This window comes from Poeciliopsis prolifica, unplaced genomic scaffold (genome assembly GCF_027474105.1).
Source record: "Poeciliopsis prolifica strain line A6 unplaced genomic scaffold, Auburn_PproV2 SCAFFOLD067, whole genome shotgun sequence".
NCBI classification, from domain to species: Eukaryota; Metazoa; Chordata; class Actinopteri; order Cyprinodontiformes; family Poeciliidae; genus Poeciliopsis; species Poeciliopsis prolifica.
This window is the reverse complement of record NW_026562442.1, coordinates 1,765,417-1,787,506: the sequence shown is the minus strand read 5'-3', so window position 1 is coordinate 1,787,506 and position 22,090 is coordinate 1,765,417. Positions and strand designations below refer to the sequence as shown.

Sequence of the window (22,090 nt, the reverse complement as noted above, 5' to 3'; positions counted from 1 at the left end):
CTAAAATGTGATGAAATTATGTTTTAGTTTGAATTTTGATGGATTCAGAGACTAATTGAATATAATTTAACATGTCTTATCACACTATCAGTCAATTTCTAAAAGCTGTAAGTATCAAGATTAAAGCAGCTCTGGCTCCTTCATCCACATGCGTCGGAGAGCAGCTCTACTTTCAGAAAACATCAATCTGCCTCCCACAGCTCTCTTTAAGGCCGAGGACAATCTGAAAGCTTGGCGGAAAATCGAATCCAGGTTTAATGAAATGGACGACAGGCCCAACAGGGCGGCGTTTCGGGAGCATGAAAACCGTCTAAGGTCTGAGTACGCCCCCTCACCGTGAATCCACAAAGCTTTTATCCAAAAAAAAATGAGGAAAAAAAAAGAACAACTCCCTGCTCTCACAGACTGTTAGCTCCTGTTTCTGCACCACTAAGCCTCGGTCCCTTGGCCATCAGTCATTTCCAGCCGCCCAGGCAGGGGGCAGGAATGTGTACTGCACCAGCTCTAAGAGACTCAGTTACAACAAAACCCGCATTAGTAGTATCACAGAAACTTAGGTGTTTGCAGGGTAAATTAATGGCATGGTAGTTTCTACTGTCAGCTCTCAGTCTCTGATACTCTTTGTCAGTTGCTAATAAGAAAGATCGATCCTCCATCGTCATCATGACAATCCTCACTGTGTTGCGGATTCTGGCTGCAGGTTTCTCCTCTTCGTTTTCCAGCTCAAAACAGAGACACTGCATGCTGCGTGTTCATTCCTCACATAATCCTTTATGTACAGAACAGAAACCTCTAAGCTAAAAACAAATTACCAAGTGGATCCCACTAGTCGCTCCGATATCCAAACTTTGCATTCATTTTGCAATCTCACTGCTTTTGCTGTTGCTCCGTTCCACTTCTCTTTCACGGTTACTTCTGCAACTTTACTTCGTTTCTTCGCAACAAAATACAGCCCACCGTTTTTTACTGAAGATCTGAGATTTCCAAAAACAAAGGAATCTAATGTTGCGTTTCGTTTTTTACATTTGGAAGCTCATTTCCCTTTCACATAACTGGAAAAGCCGGTTTTTAACATTTCTCTGACATTCGGAAAAATACGATTTATTTATTTTAGCATAACTCCGGTTTTACTTGACCTATTAACACAATTTAAAAACTTTGTGTAGTTCATAATGTGCACTTTAAACACAAGATGAAAGTGAGACTGGGGAGGTGGAGACTTAATGCAACGCCGTCACAAAACAGACATGTTAAAAAGACGGAATAAGCTCCTGTGGTTTAACGTATCGATGCTCATGAATGAAAAATTGATACTTTCTGAGGGTGGAAAAAATTGATAAATATCATAGAATCGATATAATTATACATCCCTACTGTTAGCTCAGGCAGAAGAGCTAGAGGGACTTTATTAAAAAAAACTACAAAATGCTGTAATAAAACTTTTTCTGTTCTACTTTGGATGAAAAACTGAAGACTTTCTGCATTGATACATAATATTGTACATTTTTATTCCCATTTGAACTTTAAATTAGTAATCCATAACTTCCTGTTTTCCTGTAAACATAACTAATTCTCTTAGCCTAAATCCAAAATGGGAAAGACAAAAGAACATGACGTTAAGATTAATCTAGAGCAGAGGTGTCCAAACTAAAATTGTCAAGTCAGAAGTATTTACAGGCCAAGAAATTAAAAGTGAAACTAAAGTCAAGCAATTTAAAGTATCTTGTTTTCCAATTCTTTTGGGCTCCACTGAACAAAATGTATTCTCTGTTTTAAGTCTAATAAGCAACTCTAATTCTGATAAAACAATTTTTTAATTTAGCATTCATTAATATTGGTTTTTATCTCATTTTTCTTCATTGTTTTTGGTATTTATATTAGCTTTTATTTTGTATTTTCAGCCAGTTTCATAATTTTCTTATTATTTTTCACTAAGCTTAACCACTTAGGTAAGTATTAGGTAAATATTATGGTTTATTCCAAAATTCCATCAAAATTCGTTATTGTGACACGTTTATTCAGTTATTAAGTTCTGGATTTGGGTCACATTCTTTTGAAATGCTTTCTATCTTTAGCCAAGATGAATTAAAGTCTGGATAAATGTATGTCTGCTTATTTTTAAAACTTGGTGATAAAAAGACAAATACTTGTATTGTACTCAACGTCTTCCGTTGAAAGAAAAGTATGTCCGTAATAATTTCACTCTGATTATTCTAACTCAAGTGAGGATGGAAATGTGCCTACAGATAAAAAAATGTTTACAGAATTTATTCCTTTTAATTTTCTGAGTCTGACCCAAATTCACAAAAACATTGCTGCCCTAATTCCCTGTTATGCATACTGAGATTCACAATGAGGCTGGTGGGAAGGGAAACTTGGACTGGAGGTAAGCAGGTGCTGAAAGGACCTGTAGAGGCTGCAGGTGCTTGCATTTAAATAACGGCCTGTTTAAAATCTTTTTACTGCTTTTACACAAATCCACCTGCAGCCATGAAGTCTCTGCAGATCCGGCTTTATGGATGTGATTAATGCCCACATGCTGTTTACGTCTGAGCTCAGGCCAAATGGAACAACTGTGTGTAGATTAATTTAAAAAAAAATGTACACAATGTAAATCCAAACAGAGGAGTGAAAAAGTCATTTTTCTGGCTGCAGACATTTTCAGATTATAACGGTTTAAAAACAAGTAAGTGTACGATTTGCTCAAAATCTAAATCATTTCTACAGGTTCAAATATGAATGCCTTGAGCAAAACCTAAAAAACAGCTTGCTAACGATGATTACCATTGGTTTTAGCTATTGTCAAAATAATGTGCTGAATCTTAACTTGATATATATAAACAGAAAAGGGAAACAGTAATTTGTCACTAATTATTAACACTACAACAACTAGATAACAAGGTCGGGAAAAAGTTCTAGTTATAAAATAAATATTGAGGAAGTGCGCTAGCTTGACTATGACAAACATAACATGTAGAAGTGCTGTGTAATTGTGTGTGATTTGGTTCAGTTCAAAATTATAAAAGGCAACCTAAACAACTCTGACAGATTATCAGAAGAGCAGTTGTTTAAATTAGCTAATCAACCACCGTTGTGTTAGCTTAGCTAATAGCAGCGCTAGCTAATATACCACAATCACTTATTAATAATCATAAAATACACATCAAGCCTAAAGATATAATACTGTAACGAACTGAAAGTTCTATTCTTTGTGTGGGAAATGTTTGAGTTCTGGCAATAGTAGAGTTAAACTTTAAATTAGTAATCCATAAATGGGTTGGTTTTTATGGAAATGACCAGATTTTTCAGATTAATCTACCAGTTCCAAACCGGGTAAATCTAAGGGGCTTTGGGCCGAGAAGTTCAGTGTCAACCTGTTAAATTCAACCTAAAACCAGTTTTAATGAGAGTTTTAGGTCAGAATTTTGTCCAGGTTTCTCCCATGTTGTGGTCAGACTGGTTTTAAGGTGGGTCGTTATAATAATGGTGTCCCAGGAGCTTCCAGTTTATGATGATCTCAACCCTTGATGGTTCTGGTTTTTAACTGTTGAAACAGTTGGTGGTGTTAACTGGACATTGATCCAAACTGGCTAGAAGGGATTTCCAAAAGAACTGACCTCAAAATTAGCTGAAAAGTCCACATCTGTACCAAAGAAATTATTTTATTCTGAAATATCTTCTACTCAAAATATAAAAAACAAACTCATATGACCTTTTTTGGGGGGGAAAAACAATGAGTATTACACTGATGATGAAGCCACAGGAGTCAGCAGGGAATCCTAATTACTGGCAATGTTGCAAAAAACAAAAAAAAAAGAAGAAAAAAGTTCCTTCAGAGGCTTGGTACAAGCTGTTCGTTGATTTTACGTTGTAAATAATCCAGTATGATATTTAACATTCAACTCCGGCTGATTCAAGTTGTGTTCAGATTTAGTTTTTAAAAACTGTTGGAGTCTGATTCAGTAATGAAACAAGTTACGTTCACAGATTTTTACAACCTCCTGGAGCTTTCTTGATTACATCAAAAGCAGAAATATAACATTTGTGGGTGTTTTTCGGTCAACGATTATTTTAGTTGTTGATTATTCAGACGATTAATTGATTAATGTGATTCCAAAAAGGGGATGTTTTTCAGATTTTTCACTTTAGACTATTTGTACAGTAATAAAAAATACATTTATAGATAGATGCAAATAAACAATTAAATTCCTTTTTTAATTAAGAAAATAAACATTTTATTGCCTGAAATACAACAACAATAAACCCTTGACATCAAGATGTGAAAATCTTAAATCTCTACAATAAACTGTAGAGCTGATGTGTTTACTTTTGGATTAATTGTCCAATTTATAAGTGGATAGAGAAAGCGCTAAATACAGGATTTTTTTCCAGATGAAAATAAAACGATGCCATGAGGAGTTTTGAGTAGAACAAAGGTTTTTTTTTTTTATCTTAAAAGCAGAATTTATCTATTTTTCATACAGTTTTGGATTAATTACGGCTTTCATTGTGTTGTTCTTTCACCAAATAACCTTTAGAGCCCGTGTACTCTTGTTAATGATTCACTGATTGCTAAATTAGTTGGCGATTAATCACGATTAATCGTTTCAGCCCCTAGCTCTGGGGCAGGATTGTGTTTTAAAATCAGGTTAAAACGACAAAAACCAGCAACACACAATGGAACAACACAGAAAGGCAGGGTTAAGTGAAGAGAAAACATTGGTATGGTAACAAACCGTGTCTTTAGAGTGGCCCATTAGGAAGAAATAGGGGGAGCCATGCTTGTCACTTTTCATGCACATGGAGAGACTGGAAGATACCATTCCTATAGAAGGGGAAGTAACAACCTAGACCAATCAATTAGTGATAGATCACTGAAATGGACAGAAAATAAGCTAGTGTTAGTCAAGACAGAAAAGGAAGCAGTTATTATTGAGATTAAAGAATATAAAAGACAGATTATTATGGATATAAATGCATGCCAGAGTATTTTATCAGTAAGTAAGATTGTACAGTTGGAGTGTTAAAAAGAGAGGAATGAAGCAGATGTCCTCCAGGTCCTCACCGTACTCTGGGACCTGGCCCGTCCCCCTCTTCAGGAGGAGACGGACCCGTCTGCCCCCGGCCTTGATGAGCTCGATGGCCCTGGCGTGGGTCATGTCTCTGGTGCTCTCCCCATTGATCTCAATGATTTGGTCCCCGACCTGGATGTCAGGCGAAAAGATAAGAGAGTTGTAAGAATCAGCTGGAGAGAGGGAAACATTTCGGGTGAGGAGAGAACTCTTTATTTATGTTAGCCGGCTAATTGGTTGTTGTGGGAAATGTAAGCTGGGCTTTGAAAGTATTGTGCAGTTAGAAGCCCGGGACTGAACAAAGCAGAGTGGAAATATTTCACTTCCTAAAATATCCCAAACTGTGAGGAAAATGGGACAAATTTAGGCTCAAAGCAGCTTCTACCTCTCCAAACTTTTAACATAACAATATGAAAGGTTAGCATTTAAATATCAACTTTTTCCTCATCATCAATATTAGGAAAATGGTAAAAGCAAAACAGCTAATTTGTTTTTATTTTAGGTCTTTTGACCAAGCGGAAACAGAAATCTGCAGTGGAGATCAAACAGTAAATTGTGTAAAAGATTATACCGAAAAAACAAAACAACTGAAGTTGTGTAAATTTGGACTGAAATGGAATAAGCAATAAATAAATTAATTAACTGCATGATAAATTAAAATGTGCTCAATAATTTTGTCATCTGAAATTTGTTGATGGAGACTTCAACATTAATTTTATTTGTTTTTTTTGCTTATTTATTTTGGATATTTAAAATGTCTTCCAGTTCCAGTGTTAAAATGTTGATCAGAATTTAAAGTTGATTATTGATCTTTGAGAATGTATTCTTGCATTATGCCACTTGAAAATGGTCTCAAAACAAGAATGTTATTGTTTATTGCAATAACATCTGGGACAATTTACCTTCCAGCAAATGGCAATAAATATAGTTTAAATTGAATAAACTTGGTAGGAAATAAACTTGAAAGGATTTGAGCTGGTGAAAAAAAAAGTGTACAAGTTATTGTATAAATGTAAAAAGAAAGAAATGTGAACTCCAGCAGCTCTTGCATTCGTAGTGATGAAATTATTGGAAACAAAACAGAAACAAGACAGTGCATATGGAGGAAAACTAACAATAAGCAGACAGTACTTTCCCTTGAGGTTTTGTTGCTATTATTTTGCTCCTTAAAACAAAAAAATATCCAAAGACGAGTAAAATACTTGGTGACAGAAGCTGCAGCATTTTGATTATCATCCAATGAATATCAGTTCTGGCCCAGTCCCTGATGCACTTGACACTTCTCAGCTCTAAGGATGACTAATGGGGGGATTCATTGGGAACAGGACAAAACGTGAAGTACAATTATGCTAACAAATGGAGATCTCATCCCGTAATGTTCGGAGCAATTTAAAAGTCAGGAGGGGAATTGGTTCAAAGGAGGGAGGGGGGATATTAGGTAGCATTACGGTGGTCTGGAGTGAGGCGGGAAGGGGAGGAAGGCAGGACGATTTACTCATTAATCCTGACCTCCAAACAGCAGAGCAATCTCAATTTTCATCTTAGTGAAAGGGGGAAATACAAGTTAAATAAAGACCAGGCTAATGCTGGTCCTAGATGGCGTGACTTGAAAATTAAGAGGGTTTTATTATAAGTATGTCTTAGAAAATCTGCACAAATTTTACCGGTGGTTATTTCCTCTCAACAGATTGGAGTCTTTAGAATAATATGATTTCCTCAGTGTGTTTTAAATCACTACAGGTAATTTTTTCAACTCAATGAAACTGAAAATTACTCAAAAATGATAAATATAAACTTTTAATTTATTACCAGAGCGACCAAAAGGTGTTTATGCCCAAATAAGTTTGTTTTGTTTCAGGCAAAATTAACCAGAGCAAATGCATAATTGAATTTTGTTTATTAAGAGGAAAAGACATCCAAAACAACCTTTCCCGATATGAAAAAGGAATTGCTCTTCTTACTGAATCAGGAATTAACTGCTTGTTTTAGAAAAGCTGCAGCAGCCAGGTCTGATTACTGCTCAACTTGTAAACATCAGGAATTAACTTTAGAAACTGCAAGACAACAGGAAGTAGCCCAGAAGACGTCAAAAAGCAACACAACGTGAACCAAACGAAAGGAATTTAAGACCAGGAAACAAAACACAGAAACAAGACAGTGCAGATGGAAGAAAACTTACAATAAGCAGTTTTCCTTTAGCTTTTACGCTTTGGGCCATCAGCAAACAACAAAAAACACCCAGCTGTTATTTGGCAATAAGTTCAAGATTTTTGGTGTCAACCTCAGCCAAGCCCAGCTCCGTTACCTAGTAACCCCAGTGGAGCTCCAGAACATCTGGTCAGCTGGTTTTACCACTGTACACACTGACAAGCGTTTTGCTGTTGACTTACCATCCAGGAACCACTTGCTGCATTTTTGTTGGTTGTGCAGCAGGCTCCACTCCTGTTTTTCAAAGATGTATGGTGATATATTTGCACATCTGTTTTCAGCCATTTCCACATGCGACTGAGTGTCAATGTTGAAATCTGGCCGTGGCTAGCAGCAGCGTATTTGGATTTAAAGTGACATTTCATTCTTATTTTATGCAAAAATGTAATGAACATGTCATGTATAATAACCCTTTCCTAAGCGGTTCAAGTGGACAGGTACATGGATTTTCCCAAACTGGTGCTAAACTGCTGCTTTTTAGGTACTTTTCAAGACAACTCCAGTCTCTTGCTCAATGCAGTGCATACTCCCATATGATCATATTTTACAGCAGCTTGTGAGCTGACTTTAAGTAGCCCCCCAAAGGGATTCCTCCCTCTCCGCTAGCCTACCTCCCTCCAGGCTCGCTGGACTGTGTTGACTGCAGCATCCAGGAAGGGGGCCTCCCTTGGGGGCATTTTGCACACATTATCTTTGACAGGTTCATTACAGATAACCAATGTAGATCATACTGGGACCATCAGCCCAGAGCGTAAAAGTTGTAAAACATACAAGAAAAGGAAGCAGAGAGCAGAGGCTTGAGTTGGTTGACGGATAGAGAAAAAGCCACGGATGAAGTTTTAATGTATTTCGGTAGCAGTAAATCAGAAAATGTCCAAACTGCAGATGGAGCCTGATAAGTCAATATAATAGCTGATTTTTTAAAGGTTTTTTTTCTGGCATTGGTAACTCAGTGCTACTTTGAGCACTGCAAAAATCTCAAAATCTTAATTATGTTTGGTCTAGTTTCTAATGTAATTTTCTTAGTACACTAAAAAAGACAAAACTTACAAGAAACTTTTCAGCAAAATATAAAAGTTTATTTGAAGTAAAAAATTTCTTTATATTGATTTAAAAAAAGGAAAAATGAAGGAAATAACCTGCCAGTGGATCAAGACATTTTCACTTATAAAATGGAAAAACAACTTAGCAGAGGGATGAGTTTTAGAAATATGGGAGGAGAAAAATCCAGAGGTTTTAATACGACATGAGAAAAGTTCCTGCAGCAGCTTTGATAGCATCGCACAATTACACTGAGTGACCGCCATGTAATCCAGATGGATAGAAAGCAGCTTAACCTTTAAAGAGGGAGTTACAGCTTTGTCAAACGACTCGAATAATAATAATAAATAATAATAAAATTTATCTTCAAGCTCACCCTCATCCTCCCGTTGCGGATGGCCGGTCCGTCCTCCGCCAGCCGTAGGACAAACAGGTCCATCTTGTACTCCCGCCCTCCTCGGATGCTGAAACCGAAGCCCTTCACACTTTTTTCCAGCTCCACTGTGAAATAGTCGAAGTCCTGCGAAAGCTGAAACAACCGTCACACCCAGTTGGATTTAGTTCTGTGTTTGTTTACAAATGTGATGAAACAGACAGAAATACTCTGAGGAATTTGAGAATGATCCATGAGAAAATGTTAGGAAACAATTAAAACCTATCGGGGTGCAGGTAACGATTAATTGATTATTGTGGCGATTAACTGGTTAAACAGATCTACAGATTATTCATGATTAATCACTCAAGTGACTCATCAGATTTATCTGGACCACACATTTCAGCAACACGGCAGTTTTAAGTGCTTTAAATCATAGAAACACAAAAATACACAGTCATATAACGCACAGTCAACAATTTAAACATTACATTTTCTGATCCATTAGATCGGTTTAGATGATTAATCATCAAATTAATTAATTAATCGGTAACTACAATAATTATCAGATGCATCTTTTGCAACAAATTATGAAACATATATTTTAGGAATGATTTGTTATTGCATTCTATGCAAAAATATTTTCTTATTCAAAAATGAATTGAACTATTTGTTAGTTGTATCTTTTAAAGTATTTCTTTTATTGTATAAAAAGGCTTAATGGTTAAATGGAAAATGTACAGAATATGACAATTATTTTAAATTATGAATGATTAATTGACAGAATAATCTTTAGCTAATGTCCTAATTAATGAAAACCATCAGGGGTTATCATTACAAATGCAAAAATAATGAATACTAATAAACTGATCTTTAAGTGGCGAGTGTCTAGAACAGGGCAATCATGAATTCAGTATATGGGAGAAGATAAAACTGTATTTGCCTCCTTACCTGAACCGGAGGCATCCTGTAGTCTGGGATGGCGAACGGCCGGTAGTCCAGCAGCGGTGGATGTCTGTAGTCTAGCGTGGGCGGCTGCCTGTAGTCCGCCACAGGAGGGTGCCGGTAATCCACTGGTGGCTGCCGGTAATCCGTGAAAGGAGGCTGTCTAATGTCTGGTTTTACGTCTTGTCTGGCCTTCACCTCAGATCTGTAACTAACAGACACCCCAGACTGAAGGAAGAGCTCTGAGGAAATAGATAATGCTTATTTCTGATGGAAACCAGAAAAAAACGACTAGATTCAGAAAATTAAAAGTCTTCCTCCAGCAAAAATCCCATGAAATGTTAATAAAAATATATCAGTGACAGTGACGGTTTAGGACTTTGTAGTTCTTGGTTAAATATTTAACCCATCTTTTTAAAGAAGCAATACATCCACCATAAATGATTTAGTAGTCTCTAAAAGTAAAGTAATGTTAAAAAGCAAAAGACAGAGTGTGATGGAGAGTGAAGGTGAAATTTAAAATGGCAAGAAAGAGGAAATATATAGAACAGCATGAGGAAAGATAAAATCCAATGCTCACATACACTTTATGAAACCAGATATTTACATACGCATTGAATACTTGAGATTCCGCTTGTAACCAAATATACTTCAATATGAACAGCAGACATTACAACAGAAGCTAATTCCTATAGTCTTCCTTATTTCCAGCCAATTGGTGACAAGGAACATCAGTGGTTTTCTTGGATTGGCAACCAAAAAAATGTCAACTAGCATTGTGTCAACGAATATGTGAGCCTGTGAATAGGTGAGGTTACTGTGCAAAAGTAAAATCCAAAATGTCAGACAGAAAATGTGTGGACAGAGCAAAAGAACCGGTCGTAATTACAATATTTTTATCCAGAGGAATGGACCAAAATTCCAGGAAACCAACTCAAGATGCTTGATTAGGACTGCAAATAATGTTAGTTATTGATTATTCTATTTATTTCTCTAATGATTAATCGATTAATCAAATTTTTAAAAAAAAGTCACATTCTGCATATTTTTCAGTTCGGACTTTTTCAAACAACATTAGAAATTATTAAAATATTCAAAGAAACAAATATTTTACAGAATATTACAGGTGAAGCTAAATTATGCCACTTCAAAAGGTAGATCCAGACAAGGGATTTTATTTTTATCTTGAATGCAAAATGTATATTTCTGTACAATTTTGACTTAATTACTGCTCTGAGAATGTTGATCTTCCAGCAATTTGCCTTTTTCTGAGTCTGTATACTAAGGTTAACCATTAATTAATTACTAAATTAGTCGAGGATTATTTCAAGAATCAATTACTCATGATTAATTGTTTCAGCTCTAAGCTTGTGGAAACAACACATGACCCGATCATTCACATAGGAAAATTAGCAAATCAGAATATCTGGCTTTTACTGTATTCAGAGAAGATCAGCCTAAAAAAAGGTATTAAAAAATGTTTCACAGTGGAATAGTTTTCTACCTGCCGTCGTGGGTGTAGGACTGAGGAGGAGGAACAGGAAGTTGGGTCACAGGGCTGTGATGGGGAGCTGGGTTGGGCTGAGCAGCAGAGGGGTGAGGTTCTGCTGGCGCTGGGTTGGACTGGGAGGCTGCAGCGTTGGGCTGGGCCTTTGGGCTGTGCTGTTGAGCCATGGGGCTCTGCTTCTCTGAGGCCGTCGCCGACGGAGGGTTGCTGAGCTCTGCGAATAAAAACAAAAATTAGAGAAAATACTGCAATATATGATAGTGTATCAAAGCCAGGCTAAATAAATAAATAAAATTATGAGGATAAAGTCATAGCATCACGAGAATAAAGTCTTAATATTACGAGAATGAAGTTGTAATTTTGGGAGAACTCCGACACAAAAAAAGGAGTCTTACCACTGCGGTAAAACGTTGAATATCTTGTGCAGTTATACTTTGACAATGGTTTTACAAATAACAAAAAACTTAATTTAATACGTCCTGTCACTTTAAATCCAAGCAAGCTGTTGCTGGCCACGACCCGGAACTCAACGTTTACATTTGCACGTGAAAATGGCAGCAAACAGATACGCAATTATGCAATCATGGATCTTTGAAAAGCACATCTGGAGTCTCCAACAACAAAACAGCAACTGGTTTCAATCAACAACAAAACGGCTGTCTTTTCCAGCAGCCATTATACAGCGCATACAGTGGTAAAACCAGCTGACCAAATGTGCTGGAGTTCTGCTTGGGTTGCTAGGTAACAGGAGGAACTCTACTGTGGTTGCTAGGTAACAGGCTGGGCTTCTCTGATTTGTGACTTTATATTTGGAAGGTTTCTGAAACGGGTCATTTTCCAGGCACCAAAAACTATTACCCCATTGCCTTATAAAATGTTGGGTGGTTGTTTTGAGCAGTTGGGTTGTTTTTAGAAACAGAAGAGACCCAAATGGAAATAGAAAAACATGCAAAATGTGAATGTAGCATAATGTTAAAACACAGGAGAACATTTCCCAAATGCTGACTTTGTGTGTGTTGATGTTTTCTTACCTTCCTGTGGGATGATCCTCAGAGTGACACTCAGGCCGGCGTCCTTGATCAGCTTGACGATGTCGGCGTGCGGCATGCTGACGATGGACTGGCTGTTGACCGCCAGGATCCGGTCTCCCACCTTCAGCTTCCCGCTGCGGTCGGCCGGGCTGCCCTCGATGATCCGGCCGATTTTATGGGGCACAGCTGTTGGGTTCGGATGCAGGTGAGTGTTTACTGGAAAGGACCGCTCCCGTCTCTGCCTCACCGCCTGAATGAGTGAGCGTGTCTCTGCCTCGCTCATTTTGCTTTTCACTGGAAGCTTACGTAAGAAATCCAGGATATTTTCATGCATGTGGGCGAAGCGCTGATGCTTGCAGCAGCGGGGTGAAGATGTGTCTGACTGACATGCAGTGGGAGGGTTTGGATTATTGATGAAACCTGCTTCACTTTTATTCAGACAGAACCAAATTCCTGAAGTTCTCCGACCTCTACGCACATTTTACGATATTAAATACAAATGTTTACCACGACTTTACACCAGTATGGATCATGGACAAACCAAAAACAATGCAAATAAAGAATTATATTTATTTTTAAAATAAGAAAATAAACATTTTAATGTCTAAAATTCCTTTGGGAACTCTTGTTCAGTGGTAAATGAATTATCTAATTTTTGCTTTTGCTGATTAATAATTGGATGCTAAAATATCCATGTTAGATGTTATGGGTAAAACATATTTAAAAAGTTTTTTCTTTATATTAAATTCAGATTGTGTATGTTTTTGTTAATTACTGCTCTGTCTGTGTTATTTCTGAAAATGGCCTTTTTGAAAGTAGTCTGAATACTGCAGTTAACAATTAATCGACTGCTAAATTAATTGACGATGATTTCAGTTGTTGATTTAATACAATCTGATTAATCGCTTCATACCCGAGTCTGTATACTCCCGTTAGCGATTAATCGAGAAGTAAATTAGTTGACTATAATTTAAATAACCAGTTCAATATGGTTAATCTTTTCATGAAATGAGACGTTTGAGTCTGTCTACTCTAGCTAACGATTAATCGTCTTATGCTAGAGTCTGTATACTCCAGTTAATGATTGATCAATTACTAAAGTAGTCAAAAACTATTTCAATAATCGATTCAACACAATCAATCATTTGAGGTCACACATGTGAGTGAGAGTCTGGATGCTTCAGTTAATTTATTGCTAAATTAGTTTGAGCCCGTATTTAATCATTGATCATTTTAGCTTGTCAAGGAAGGAACAGAGGACATGTGCTCTGCATTCAGAGATTTAATTGTTTGCTAAAGGTAGTCCAACAACAAAAAAAGAAAAGATATCTCTGTGGATTTTAGCCAATTGTTATTTTCTTGGGTATTTGATTCTTTTCTTTAGATATTCCAGTTTAATATCTAAAGCTCTCCCACTGCTGAAATATTTGATTTAAATTTTAGTGAATTTTAGTATTTTATATTTCTAGGAAACTCTAAGAAGTCATATCAGAACATAAAATCGTAACAGACCCAAGACTCACTGTTGGTTGCAGCCGTTTCGGGTCGGTTGAGCGAGCTGATGATGACGAAGCCGAAGCCTTCGCTCTCTTTCCTGCTGATCGTGATGTCGCTCGGCTTTGCGTTGGCGGCAGACGTCCCGTCTGACGTAGCGGAGGCGTTGCCCGCGCCGCTGTTGGGAGCCTGGCTGGTGCTGTTTGCGTATTTGTAGTCGCTATGAGGTGAGCTGTGCTGCGTGGAGGCGGAGCCCGGACTGCGGCTGTTTTCTGGACACGACTCACCTGCAGGGGGCGGTAGAGATCTTAGTTCGTTTAATGATTAGTCACAATCCAAAACAACTCTTTGAATACATAAGAAAATGAAAACAATTTTACAGAATTTGAGCCAGGTGAAGCTAAAACTATGCCACTTGAGAATAGATCAAAAACAGATTAATCACGATTAATCCGATTAATCATTTCAGCTCTGTTCACAAGTATGCACTACATACATTTAATGAAAAAAAAAATAAAGGTTTTAAAAATAAAGCTTCGAAAGTCTCAACAAAGTAACAGAAGAGATTTGCAAAATTTACAGCCTAAAGAGGCATTTCTACTCTTTGTTTTCAGAAACCTGTTTGAAATAAATAAATGAAATAAAAAAATAAATGTAAAATTTAACAAAAAGAAGATGGATCTTGAAGATGATGCAAAAAAACCGAAACAAAAAATACAATTTCCAACAAGCAGATTTAAAAACATATTGGTAAAAGCTTGCATTTCTATATTTAAAAACATTAGTTAGTTCTTTATCAGAGTCTCTGAATGGATGTCAGACTTTGAAAGCTGTTTGTTCTACACCAGAAAATTTAGCTATTATGTTGCAAGTAATGGACAGAATTGAGTTTCATCCAGATTTTTCCAGCCGTAAACACCGCCCACATGTTGGATTGCCTTCTTTTCCCAACTAGACTGGAAAACATTCTTTTGAAAAGGAAAATAATGGCCAAAAATGTGCAAAATCCTGAGTAGTGGGTGGAGGCGCACTCACGGGCCGGGTGCAGAGAGCAAAGTCTGACACTTGGTAAAGTGCCGGTGGGAGTCAGACGATTAGATTGGAAGTTGGGGTCGCAGAAGAGGTCAGGCATGAGTGAGACAGCAGCGTTTGGTGGGAACAGATTGGCAGAGAGGGCGAGCGGAGTGGGACGGGTGATGAGAAGCGTGGTGGTTTTGGAATCAGAGGAAGAGTGTTGTGTTTTAGGGCGGGAGTGTGATTTAGGCTTTTTTATTTCAAAAAGAAGACTTTTTAAAGGGCACCTAAATGCAAAATTCACATTTTGGACCTTTTTATTTTACTTTCATTTGGGTCTCAAATGCTTAAAAAAACTATTTTATTTGGTCATAACTTAATGTTTTGGTGTCTGGAAATATTCTAAATGTTAATCCACATCCGACTGCCAATGTACTGTTACCTAGAATCTGTAAGTGACCGTTGGACTGAAAAAGTTTGAGAAATGACTAGTAGAGGGAGAGAAGAAGCTGCAAACCCTTGTGGCTCGTTACCTCCTGCCTGCGTCCTCCTCCTGATGACCAGGCTGACTTGTCCGTTGCGCCCCGCCGCGTGCATCAGGTCGATGACGTATCTGTGCGCCTTCCCCACCACTGGGATCCCGTCCACGAACAGCAGCTCGTCTCCCGGTCGTAATCGCCCGTCGAGATCCGCCGGACTCTTCTCTATGATTGCTCCAATAAGAATCTGTTCATTTTGTTCCATGACACAGGGAGTTTAATGAATGGATTCTTGGCATCGTGTTGAATTGAGTAGATGTTAGAGTGACTGTTATTCAGAAATAAAATTTTCTAAATTTACATACAGTGCCTTGCAGAAATATTTTTTATTTGAACTTTTTCACATTTAATTGTGATATTAGTGACAGACTAAGACAAAATAACTGAGGCGGGAGAAAAGTGATAACATGGTTTTGGTTTTACTTCTTCTTAATCTGCCTAACCATAAAAATAAATCTGCTAGACGGCAACATTCACATTCACACAAGTCGTAATCAATAAATGAATATTACTACTGGCAGAAACAACAAAGATAATTACAGGAAGTGGTAGGAGGATGTTTTTCAATTCAACTTTTTCGCATGTGATTTTAATTGTGTTTCTTGTTTAATGTAAACAGTGCAGTTATAAAAATGTGCTGTTTTTATAAAACAGCACATTTGTAATGAAAGAACCAGAAAAATCCGTTCAAAAATCGTGAGCCAACTGAAAAAAATAGCATCCATCCGAGTTGAATCTCAGTAGTGTAAAAATACCGTCTGCTGAAAACTGAAGGCCATTTTCGCACAATGGAAAACCGTAACAAACATTATTATCTTAAGATGTTCATTTAGAGTACACAAAAATACTTTTTTACTCAAAAAAGTACATTGAAGTAGTGCTACTCTTACTCAAGTACAATTTTAGGGTTCTCTGCCAAACTTAGTAGCGCTGGATAGAAGTTCAAACCATAATTTTCCAGAGGTTTTATTTTAAAAACCATGTTTTTTTTTCATTTATATTTCAAAATTATGCGTTATTTGTGTAGGTCTGTCAAAAAAGTACCAATAAATTTTACTAAAGTTGATGTGGTAAAATGTGAGAAAGTTTCTTTAAGACACTGTATGTTGGTGGGATCCTATCAATAGCAAGCCAGCACTCTCTCAGGGCTAAAGGTGAGGGGTCAGGAGTTAGGGACGCACAGTGGGAGTGGAGTGGATTAGAGAGTAGAAAATGACAGGGTTTCACACCCATCGCCATACGAGCCTTCTCACGTGCATCCACACTCACAGGCTGCCCGGCCTCATCTCCGCCCAGCACCCGAAAGCCAAACCCAGACTTCTGTCTGCGCAGGTGGACCTCGATGTCCTGGTACTCTGCTCCTTTAATGAGGAGAAAAAAAACTGTTAAATCATGTCTGTGGAAGCAGATTCGTAACTAAAGCGTTACTGATTACAGTAACAAAGAACCTAACATTGCGAAAACAAGCATCAAAAGAGGTCATACAAACTCACTATTCATAAAATCTAAACTGTTAAAATCTGCTTACAGTTATAATCTTGTTTAAAAAATGTAAAACTTTTAAATTCACAAGAATTTGTTTTTAGCACATACAAGAAATTATTCAAATATAAAACAATTTAAAACATCATTTAAGAAGACGTTTCATCATTTTTAATCCACTCATGCCTCTACAAATTTAACGTTTACACTCACACGTGAAAATGGTGGCAAATTAATGCGCAACTACACAACTGCACATCTTTGAAAAGCAGAAGTGGAGCCTCCTGTACAATAAACAAGAACGCAGCAAGTGGCTTCTGGATGGTAAGTCAACAAAAAACATTTTCAGCAGCCATTGTAAAGTGGTAAAACCAACTAACCAAATGTGCTGGAAATCAGCTTGGGTTGCTAGGTGAAGGGCTGGGGTTGAACCGCCTTGTTGCAAATTTGATTGATTGACTGATGTGACTTTACATTTTGACACGGCTAATTTTTCAGACACCAAAAAGCAGTAATTGATTGCCAAAAATTGGCTAGGTGTTTCTTTTTTTTTAAGCAAGTGAGACCCAAATGGAAGAACGAAAACATGGCAGATAATATGTGCCATTTAAGAAATACACATAGAGGTTATATCTACCGGTAGAGTCCACAGGAAAAACCGTCCTTGGTTGAACAGGATCTGGGCAAAAAGAGAAAGAGAAAACCGAAGCAATGAGACAGAGATATCCACAAATTGGTGGACACAAACAGACGCTCCCATATAATCTCGAACTCCGCCGTCAGCACTAATGTCATCGCAGAATCTCAGCATCATCCATAAAGTCAGGAAATGCTTACAGAGAGTAATACAGCTCTTCATTATTTACAACGCAGGGTGGGATGTAAGCACTGATCTGCAGTCAGTGGCGTCACGCTACGCCGTAATCCGCAAAGCACCGGGGCAAACCCGGCCACAGACAAGAGGCTGCAAATGAAAAATTTATTCCAATTGTGTCTGTTTTAATCATAGCGGCGCTCTGCTGGGACTCGGCAGAGATGATGAGCGACGAGAATCACGAGCGCAGACTGACACAGATGTTATCCCCACCAACAGGATTACCAGAAAACAAACGGTTTACAACCGGAAAAAACCACAGAAGGTATCGTAAATATAAAATACAGGAAACCAATTCTTACTTCATTTGTGCTTTTGATTGGTAAAACAGGCTAAAACAACTTCAATTAGCTAAAAGGAGAAAATATACACTGCAAAAACACAATATGTTCTGGAGTATATATAAGTATATACTCTAGGGAAAATGTCTTGTAATAAGTGTAATAATCTGCCAGTTTTTCATCAATATTAAGGAATTTTTGACTTAAAACATTTAACAATTAATCCATCTGACTTCTAGCAGTTTTTAAAAACCAGCATTAAAAATCCCTGAAAGATGCCATGTCAGATCACAGAAGCTACTTCTCTAGACATTTTTATGTGTGCAAGTAAAGATGGCAACATGCAAGATCAGCACAAGTGTTTCTTCCTGCATTTTTCCACCATATCTATTGAGAATATTTTTGAGATGCTAAATCAAATCAACCTGTTAGGTTAAAATCTTACTTGTAGATATACAAAAGCATGAAATCCTGATGAAATAGTGCCTCTGCATACACATAAATAAAGGTCAAAACTTGCTTTCTACTGCTTCGAACTCCCACAAGAAGAAAAATACGATGCTATCAGAAGAAAAAAATGTCTATTTTAGTGTATTACAAGCCAGAGAGTTATGTTATTGCTGTACTGTATATTTTAGGTGTGGAAGAGATCAACTGTGTTACTCATGGATGCGTTTCTGCAGAACCATTTATCAAAATGAAATGAAAAGATTACCACAAAAATGCCACAATCTACTACGTTTTACAAGCAAACCGGCTGCGGTTAAAATTACATAAATTAAAGTGAATTAAACCGACTAAAAAGCTGTGACACAAAGAAAACAGCAAATCCTCCATATAAAAATAAAAACACAGATGCTGAGTGTTTATGAAACTCCACAATCCAAATAAACACTCCAATGAAAACAGGAATGTTCATTCAAGGAGCAAACACTAAAGCCGAGTTCATGAGGCCAGCAGGACAAAATACACGATGACAAAATATTAAAAATGTTACACTTCCTCTCAGCCAAGAAGTGTGTCACTTTCATCCATTGATTGTTTCTCTTGCTCTGTTTTTCATGGCTGCTAATGTGCCACTAAACCTCTTCTGGTTCCTCCAGCTACCAGGAAAAAAACTTATGAACAAAACAAATAATGTCATAATTATCCATTGATAAGTTTTTCTTCCTCCATCTTTTTCTTTTGGGGGTTTTGGCCCACTAAAGTGACACTAACCTTCTTTTGCAAGAAACAGCCCAGAGCCTCAGTTATTGGTAGGATTTCATAACCAGTAAAAACTGCTGCTTATTTGCTTTTCTGTCTGTTTTATGGTATTCATGGATTCGGAGGAAAGGATTTCCAATCCTTCATACCTACAGCAGGTGCCTGTGTGTTTTCACCTGCAGTAAAAGCTCCAGTACTTACGCCTACTCTCATAGATAGCCATGGACTTCTCAAAAAGGTCATAGGGGTCAGGTTTGACCAGTGCCAAGGCCTCGGAGGCCGAGACCGGGACCGAGGCCATGTGAAGATGGTGTGTTGGGAAGGGGGCGCTGTGGGAGACAATGGGAGCAGAGCGGCTGGTCTGAGCGGGGCTGTTCTGGCCCTGCTGGAACTCCCACTGCTCCAGCACCTGCAAAGCACAGCGGCATGATGGGTCAGTGCTTCTTCTTCTTGGTTTTTTCCACATCTGATGTTTGATTTTAGTTCCATTTGTATGGTTAAAGCACATCAAGGAGATATAATCATTGGTTACCCCTGACTGATGCAAAACCTGCCAAGCTTTGGACATTCATACAACACATTCACCGCTATAAAAGATTTACTACTAACTTGTTCATCTTGGAAATATCTGTGTACTGTGTTGTACACATTTGCATTGATAGTTTTTTTTTAGGTTCTATTTATTGATTAATGCCAGAAGAAAAATGTTAATGAGAAGCAGCCCACACAGTTTTATCCAAAACAAGAACTACCATGCCTTATTTTACTTTACAAATTATGTAAATAATGATGAAACATCTACAAATAATATTACACATATCAAATAATATATATATAAATTTATATTAGAGCTATCAAAGCTTCTTATAGCAGAAACCTGTGAAGTTATTGACCTTTTTCATGTCATTTTAGTAGAAATCCAAAGCTTGACAGATTTGTTGCCGCCGCTTTTGACTTTTGAGTAGTAAAAACTGTAAAAATCATTCAAGTGTGGATACAGCATTAAAATGAGCAGCTCGTTTGTCATTTTGTCCATTAGCCACTTGAATTTCAAGATGGCCGCCGTTTTTCAGCATTTTTAGCCAGTTGTTGGTATAAAATGTGCCAGTTTTTCCTCAGTGTTTTGCAAATTAGTGGCAAGTGAACCTGACGTTTTTGTTAGCCGCGGCTAACAAACATATACTCTCTATTACAAATGTGGCGGCCATTTTGAAAATCACCTCCAGAAAAAGAAAACACAGAAAAAAGGAAATGCATTCAGTTTCTATGGTTTAAAATATGTGGGCTTTAATTGGAGACCAAACACATTAATGTAATGGTCAATTTTAGGGCAAAAATTTCTATGACAACAAAGGCAGCCATCTTGAAAATTCAAATAATTAGTAAAAAAAGGTACAAAAAAGTGAATAATTTATGTGTGTCAAGTTGTTAGTGATTTGACATCAAAAACAATAACCTGTGATAAATAAATATTGGCAAATTTAGAGCAAAAAATTTTCCTTGACGACCTTGGCAGCCATCTTGATTTTTTTTTCCAAACAAAGCAAGCTTCTGGGAGCATCTATCCACACCTGAAAGATTTTTTTATTGGTGTTTGGGGAAAGAGCTTAGAAAAGTAACAAGTTAGTGAAATTAGTATTTGAAGAAGCAGTTTGGCCGAATATATTTAGGGAGACAAATAACGGCAGAAGCTTCTGTCTGTTTCCAAGGTGAAGAGAGCCGGGCGGTTTGGCGTCAATTTGAAAGAGAAACATCTTGAATTTGCGGCGGCAGCGACAGTTTCTCCAACACCAGTCAGTCTGAGCGCCAGCCTCAATGTGTCAGATGAGCCGGCCGCGTGAGTCACAGCAGGACAGCGAACAGACAGCCGAGACGACATTTTGACACGCCGGGAAGCGTCAAAGCGACTCGGAACGGAGGGAAAACTGAGACCGCATGACTGGCGCGTTTATCATCGGGAAGATACGGAGCAGCTGGTTCCGAGAGCCAGTATTAGCTGCAGAGATGAAAACGTTTTCTTTTACCTTTAATTAATCTGCATTATTCAGTAAAAACAACTGAAAGTGCTGCAGCATTAACTAGTGGTTACCTGTGGCTTTCTGAATTTGACAGACAAATTTAAACAGGCTTATCTGCAAACAAAGATTTGCTGGACAGAAAGTCCATCTGACAAATTGGCCAATGCTCTGCTCCCACTCTGTTAATCAAAGCCTCCATGTTTGACTCCGAGCTGTGGAAACCTAATTAGACTGAACTCTGTTTTTCTCATTTTGTCTCAGAACCACCACAAAACAATCCCTTCTTTTTGAGCTCGTTTCAATTAAAAATCTTAAAAGTGTGGTGTACATCTCCATTTTTAGCTCTCTTGATTCAGACCTTCACAGAAATTTATGCATTTGCTTCTTTGTAATATCCAAACTTGAGTCAAAATTTATTCATGACATGGGTGAAGTCAGATTGAGAGTTGGTCTTTGACTAGGCCATTCTTACATATGATTTTTCTTTTATTATAAATCACTCCATTGTAGCTCTAGCTATACATTTAAGTCTTTATGACTTTTTATGACTTCATCAATGGCTTTCCTGTCATCCTCATATCTTTTAATTTGGATTTAAACTGACTAGTGTGTTTATTTATTCTTTTATTTATATTCAGGATGTTGTTTTTTTATCCAGACATTTATTCGCATATCAAGTTGGTGGTTACCAGAGCAAGCTAGGTGAATTAAAATCAGGTCTGTGTTTGCTTTCCAAATGTATTTCATATATGGATTTTAGACAAAGTTTATCATATGCAGTGTGTCATGAGTAATTTTGCTATGTTTTGTTCACATTTTTAATTTATTATTGTTGATGTTGTGGATTTTAGCTAGGTTTAATTTTACAACTGCTCGCTGCCGCTTTTCGTTTGTTGTGTTGTTGATTTATTGCACGTTATTTTTAAAAATTAAGTTTGTGGTTTTAATGTGTCAAAATGGGAACTATTCAAGCTGTAGAATTGCTCTTTCCAGTGTTGAGCAGTT

General features: G+C 37.4%; 1 protein-coding gene across 3 annotated transcripts in view; it reads right to left on the bottom strand.

The window, feature by feature from the left end:
- Positions 1–22,090, bottom strand: part of magi2a (membrane associated guanylate kinase, WW and PDZ domain containing 2a) — a 191,598-nt gene that overhangs the window by 6,153 nt on the left and 163,355 nt on the right. For 2 of the 3 annotated variants that reach the window (XM_055020357.1, XM_055020358.1), the window contains 10 exons: positions 19,269–19,476; positions 17,344–17,385; positions 16,470–16,585; positions 15,219–15,411; positions 13,701–13,958; positions 12,178–12,363; positions 11,144–11,360; positions 9,646–9,850; positions 8,698–8,850; positions 5,066–5,204 (listed from right to left, as the gene is read on the bottom strand). In XM_055020357.1, coding sequence (XP_054876332.1) covers positions 5,066–5,204; positions 8,698–8,850; positions 9,646–9,850; positions 11,144–11,360; positions 12,178–12,363; positions 13,701–13,958; positions 15,219–15,411; positions 16,470–16,585; positions 17,344–17,385; positions 19,269–19,476 — 1,717 coding nt within the window. The remainder of the gene's footprint in view (positions 1–5,065; positions 5,205–8,697; positions 8,851–9,645; positions 9,851–11,143; positions 11,361–12,177; positions 12,364–13,700; positions 13,959–15,218; positions 15,412–16,469; positions 16,586–17,343; positions 17,386–19,268; positions 19,477–22,090) is intronic. The other variant, XM_055020359.1, reaches the window with a different exon arrangement.